Source organism: Cucurbita pepo, unplaced genomic scaffold (assembly GCF_002806865.2).
Source record: "Cucurbita pepo subsp. pepo cultivar mu-cu-16 unplaced genomic scaffold, ASM280686v2 Cp4.1_scaffold000968, whole genome shotgun sequence".
Classification (NCBI taxonomy): Eukaryota; Viridiplantae; Streptophyta; class Magnoliopsida; order Cucurbitales; family Cucurbitaceae; genus Cucurbita; species Cucurbita pepo.
The window spans coordinates 2,449-9,274 of record NW_019647167.1 but is presented as its reverse complement, the minus strand read 5'-3'; the positions used below and the strand labels follow the sequence as shown (position 1 = coordinate 9,274).

The window sequence follows — 6,826 nt, the reverse complement described above, 5'->3', positions numbered from 1 at the left end:
TCAAGCATGCACTTTCATTCTCAACTCCGGCTTTGAATTTCCAAAATACACCCGCAACTTCTGACTTGCTTCAGCAAGAAGATCCAACATATTCTTGTTAGATCATCAATAAAAACAATGTAATAAAAATTACCATTTAATGATGGTGTTCGCTGAGGACCACAAAGATCAGAATGAACCAACTGCAGTTTTTTTTAGGCTCTCCATGCCTATTTAGGAAAGGGTTGCCTATGTTGCTTCTCAAAATTACAAGTACGGTAAGAAGGCATGTCATCACCAATGTCAGGGAGTCCTTCTATCAGATTCTTTGACTGCATCTTAAGAAAACCTTGATGATGAAAGTGCCCAAGTCTTTTGTGCCAAATCTCAGTGGCACTAGCTCTGGATATAAAGGCCATTTGTTCTTTTTCATCGTTTTTAGAGCAAAACTTTTTCCTTTCATTTTGACATTGAACAAGTCATTGCCACTAGCATCTTTGATCAAGCATTGCTTATTCTCAAACAACAATTTATAGCCTTTATCAAGTAATTAACCAACACTTGAGAGATTTTGATGAATTTTAAGTACAAATAAAACATCTAGAGTAAATTTTGTCCCTTCATAACTTGTTATAGCTACTATGCCTTTTCCTTTAACTTCCAAGTGTTTACCATTGTCAATCCTCACTCTCTTGATTTTAGTGTCTCTTAATTCCTAAAAAAACTCTCTGTCATATGTCATATGATTTGTGCACCCACTGTCAATCAACTAGTTCTTGCTTGATTCTTTGCCTGAAAAATAAGTGACCACAAACAATTTATCTTCTTCTTCTTGATCAATTACCTGTGCATCTACTTCTTTCACCTGACCTTTGACTTTGCAGATCACAGCTTCATGTCCAAGTTAATTGCATTTGGAGCATTTGGCGTCAGGTCTTCTCCAACACTTGTATGGTGGATGACCTTTCTTCTCACAATGGCGGCAAGGTGGATAGGATTTTTTGAAACCTCATCCTTTTGTCTTCTGATAATTGGCAGATGAATCTCTATTCGTGAAATTTTTCTTGTTTTTATACTTGTGGTTGCCTTGATGCTTAATAGGTAAGGCACCTTCAATCACCCCTTCTTGCTTCATAGATCTCCTTTGCTCTTGTGCTTGTAAAGCGTTCAAGAGCTCTGTAAATGAAATCTTTGACCGGTCTTTGGTGATATCCAAAGTAGTAATGATAGCTTCAAACTTCTCTAGAACAGTGACTAGCAGCTTTTCAACGATCCTGGAATCATTTAACACAGAACCAAGCAATTTCACCTTGATGGTAATGCTGAGAAGTCTATCAGAGTACTCTTTCACCGACTCCGACTCCTTCATCTTCTGCAACTCAAAAATCCTAATCAAATTCACGACTTTCATTCCACGAATCCTCTCAACTTGAAGATCATTTGAGATAGAGCTGCAAATAGGCAAACTTTTGCCTTTGATCAGAGAGTCTAGGGGGTGTGCGAGCGCCTTGGGGATTCACACTCGCATGTGTGAGTCATGTGTACGGAAGTACTACACATTTAATTTGTCCGAGACTGGAGGCCACCCTTGTGATGATTAGAGATAGGTCCCTAAATCATGATTGATGTGTTTGCATTTTCATGGCCCCTATAGTGGGGCCACTTACTGAGTATTTTTTTAAATACTCAAGCTGTGTGCCACATCAATTTTCAAGTAAAGGCAAGACGCACTCGTAGGTAGAACTGCGACATCGCGAGCAGAGACTATGGCACGTGCATAGGGTAGATTCATATTTAAATTTCTAGTTTTAGGTTAGAATAGGTTGTTATGCATTTCATGGTTTTAAATTATTTTGTATTGCTTTTAAGTTCTCTAAATTTCAGTATTTTTATTTAAACACGTAAGACCATGGCTATGTTTTCGAGAGAAGAAGTTGTTTTAAGTGTTTTTCGAAGTTTACGTTATAAATGATGTTCATGTAAGAGTTATATTTTTGCATTATAGAGGAGCATGAGATGTTAGTAGCGACTCTGAACATGTGGAAATTTAGGGTCGTTACAATGGCACTATCACTATATTTCACCAAGCTCAAAGCACTCTAAGATGAATTTGAAGCGCACTGCACACCATTTACCTGTAATCAATGCCATATACATGTTGATCAACACGAAGAAGAGAAGTTATGGAACAACTTATGGGGCTTAATGAGTCTTATACAATGGTGAGATCTAACATTGATGATGATTCAATTACCTAATGTAAGGCAAACCTATTCATTACTTGTACAAGAAGAGATGCTGCGTCAGATAACTTTTTAACCTAATGAGAATTTCTCAATTGCACCAGCAATCTAGAAGAAGATAACATTTTCAAAATTCACCAAGGACAAATCATGTGAACGCTACACTAGAAGTGGTCATATAATTTATGAGTGTCGAATCCTCTAGTTTCCCTATAAATATTGTGATAAAAGGGGACATGCAGAAGATCAATGTCGACAGAAAAATAATTATGGAAGGGCAGTATAAGTCAATCAACACAACAATCGTAGACATCGATCATCTGCAAATATGGCTGATGTTTCTCAGCTAAATGCTAAATACAGAAGAACAGTCACCTGATTTCATTCCAAATTTTTCTTCTAATCAATTACAACAGATAGCACAAGCCTTATCTATACTCAATCATCGTTCTTCTGGTAATTCTGACAGTTACATCAATGTTGGAGGTTTGTTTCTCGTATCTGCATTATACATTAATTCTGTTAGTTCTAATTCATGGATTCTCGATAGTGGAGCTACGGATCGTATAATATCCAAAGCTTCTGTTATGCAAAGGCTGCAATCATTTCTACAATAAATTTGCCTAACGGAGGGACAACGTGTCACGTACTGGCAATGTTTCCTTTAATCATAACATTAAATTAAACAATATTTTATATGTGCCTTCATTCAATTTAAATCTAATGTCCATCAACAAACTTACCAATGACTTGAAATGTTGTGTCACCTACTATCCTAATTCTTGTGTTATGCAGGATTTGACTACGGGGAAGATGATTGGCTCGGGTAAACAATTCGGAGGACTCTATCATATTTCTTCATCTTCAATCAAATATTCAACTCATCAAGTATCTCTGATTTGTGACATTTACGCCTAGGTCATCCTTCATTTTCTCGTTTTAAATTTCTAGATGATCAATTGCATTTTAATAATGCTACTTTTTCTCATAACGGTAGTATTTGCCCATTAGCAAAACAAACTAAGCTGACTTTTCTAAGAAGCTCAATAAAAACACATTCTGCCTTTGATTTGTTACATTGTGATATTTGGAGATCTCATAAAATTTCTACATCATTATGGTTTCGGATTTTCTCAATATTGTTGATGATTTTATTCGATGTATTTGAGTTTTCTTAAACAACATAAATATGAACATCATTTTTTTTTAATGAACTTTGTTCAATTCGTTCAAACTCAATTTCATACTACTATCTACATATTATGATGAGACAATGGGACTGAGTTCCTATCTTTACAACCATTTTTTACTTCTTGTGGCATTGAATCTCATCGAACTTGTGTCTATACTTCACAACAAAATGGAGTCGTAGAATGTAAGCATCGTCATATCCTAAATGTAAATAAAAACACATTATGCCTTTGATCTGTTACATTGTGATGTTTGGGAATCTCATAAAATTCCTACATCATTCTGGTTTGGAGTTTTCTCAATATTGTTGATGATTTTACTCGATGTACTTGGGTTTTTCTTAAACAACATAAATCAGAAGGACATCATTTTTTAATGAACTTTGTTCAATTCGTTCAAACTCAATTTCATACTACTATCTAAATATTATGATGAGACAATGAGACTGAGTTCCTATCTTTGCAACCATTTTTTACCTCTTGTGGCATTGAATTTCATCGAACTTGTGTTTATACTCCACAACAAAATGAAGTCGTAGAACGTAAGCATCGTCATATCCTCAATGTAGTTAGATCTCTTCTCTTTTAGTCACAGGTTCCACTTAATTTTTGGGGAGAGTGCATTATAACTAATGTTTATCTTATAAATCACCATTGTTATCTAACAAGACACCCTTCAAAGCACTCTTCAAACGACCACCTACATTTCATTATCTTAAAGTTTTTGGCTGTAAATGTTATGTCACTGTAGTACATCCTAAGCAAAAATTTGAACCTCGGGCAATTCCTTGTGTTTTCGTAGGATATCCTTGTGGTAAAAAAGGTTACAAGTTGTATTACATGCAAAATCACAAATTCTTTATCAACGTGATGTTAAATTTTTTGAAGATGATTTTTCCTTTTCATCAATTTCACAAACTTTGACATTAGCTACTTCGACTCCTATTTTACCACTTCATGATTCATCCTACTAAAATATCTATTCTAATCCTCTCTCACCTTCTATTTCTACACCTTTTATTTCGTATCTCCTCCACCTTTTATTCCTTCTCTAGATTCACTTACTAATTCGAATCTTATCCCACCTGATACATCAGTTCCAGCCCGACGTTCTACTCGTACCAAATAGTCTCCAGCTTGGCATGATGATTATGAGATGTCTTCTGCAGCTAATCATTTAACCTTTAGTTCAAGTCTCAGCACTGGCACTAGGTATCCTCTTCATCATTACCTTTCATTCTCTTGTTTTTTTTCCTACTCAACATGCTTTTCTAGCTCTTATTACAACCCAGACAGAACCTAAAACCTATGATGAGACAGTTGGTGACCCATTATGGCAGCAGACTATGAATGCTGAAATTGAAGTTTTGGAAACGTAATCATCTTGGTCTCTCGTTCCTCTACCATATGGTCATAAAGTTATTGACTGTCATTAGGTGTACAAGGTTAAATACAACTCCGATAGTTCTGTTGAACATTATAAAAACCTGGCTGATAGCAAAGAGATACACTTAGGTTGAAGGTATTAATTACATAAAGAAATTTTCTCCTACCTTGTATTGATTATATGAGTGCGTTGGGAGTCCTTTCCAACACTATCAATTATAACTTCGCAATTATAAGTTAAACACAAAGAACCAAAAAGTAAAGTTGTAGCAAGTAATTTATAGCCGTGGGAGTTGGCTACTATGCCAGTGCCAATCTCCAACCATTCCAGTCGCCCCAATTTTGTATATGACCTATTAGACTTTGCTATGGTTTTGGCTTAAAGGGTTGTGCACCTATGAGCTATAAAGAGACTCAAGGGCTTCCATTTGGTGCAATAAATTCAAGCTAAGACCCTCTCAAATGTAAGCCGTTAAGACTTTGGGTATTTATCTCTCAAAATTTTGGCCAAATTAGAGAGTTACACTGAACCATTTTGGCTTAAACCAATTTATACAAGACCCAAAAGACTGAAAAATTAATATAGGCTATTCTCTCAATTCAAGTTCTTGAATTGGAGAAATTCAATTGAAGCGCTACACCTAAATTCATCCCTTAAGACCACTTCCATTGAGTTTGTTGGGTGTGTGAGAGATTTTTGAAACATACCTAAAACAACATGAGCTCCAAAGGAGTTTTTTTTGGAAAACATGTAAGGATCACTTAGAATTGTCCTAAAGGCTAAGTTTACTCGTATTAGAGTAATTATGAAAGGAAATTATGAAAGGATTAGACTAATAACCTCACTTAAGGACTCAAATGGATGTTTTAGGAGAGAACATCCTAATAGGATTTAATGTCAAGTAATTTAAGGAATTGCCCACATAATGACATCGACATTTGCTATACATGAAATTTTAAAGGATGATCTAATAAATAAAATATTGATACACGTTAAATTTGAAGGTCATAGGTGCGTGTTTAGGTTATAAACCAACATTATAGGTAAAATGACCATAATGCCCCTACTATACACCTATGATGTTTCAATGTCTAAAAGACTTCGAAACTTTATATGAGATCTACTTATAACCTTATAAATGTTTTATATATGATTTAAAGGTAATAGAAATATGTGTAGGGCGTAAACTAGCAATAAGGTTAAAAATGACGAAAATGCCCTTAATGAATATTTTATAGGATTTTATGACTTTGCATGAAATCTACTTATGACATTATGAATAAATTAGGCATGAATTTATAAAGGATTAATATTATTATGAAATGTCATGTGAACCTTATAATATGACTTTTGCCTAGATATGCCTCAAATTTTCATGAAAGACCGTTAGAGCTAGATCCATAAACTTATGAACCTATGTTCTAGGGTGAAGAGTCCCGCCAAGTAGGCTAGTTCTCAAAACACCCTAAGCCTAATATGCATTAGATTGGTAGGAACCACTCAACCCAATCCTCCCTTATGCCCTAAGTCACCCTAGACCTCTCGATAATGCAGTACATTATGAACATATATTTTTCTCACTTTTAATGTGATGATTTACTTCAATACCTAATAGGATGTCATGCTTTGTAGGATGCCAAAACTCAAACTATGTCATGAGGGACGCAGGAAAATTCGAGAACAACAATTGGCCAAACAAAGATTCCAAATCTTGGTTGGAATCTCAAACATAAGTATACTCTCAAATTTATGTTGTTTACCAACCATGTGACCTAGTAGGTCTTCTAGGAAAAATGTTTTAGAATTAAAACTAGTGTTATGCATTGTGTATAGAGTGAAAGAGGACAGTCATGATGAGATCTACACTTCTTAAACTCATTCAAGGTGGAGGGATCATACAAGTGCGTAAACTAGGGTTAGGCATGAGACAAACCAAGCTTTTTGACTCAACCTGCTTTTTGACTCAACCTAGGACCAAGGTCCTTAGAACAAAATAGAGTTAGGATTGGATTTGGGAGGAAAATAGG

At 35.2% G+C, this 6,826-nt stretch overlaps 1 protein-coding gene across 1 annotated transcript; it reads right to left on the bottom strand.

The window, feature by feature from the left end:
• Positions 1-988: 988 nt before the first annotated feature.
• On the bottom strand, positions 989-1,390 carry LOC111786050. Its single transcript, XM_023666404.1, has one exon. The coding sequence runs from the start codon at positions 1,388-1,390 to the stop codon at positions 989-991; it is 402 nt and encodes a 133-aa protein (XP_023522172.1).
• Positions 1,391-6,826: the final 5,436 nt, after the last annotated feature.

Bases quoted from the DNA above. Each gene is read 5' to 3' on its own strand.
- LOC111786050 (XM_023666404.1), bottom strand. From the start codon at position 1,390: ATGAAAGTCGTGAATTTGATTAGGATTTTTGAGTTGCAGAAGATGAAG.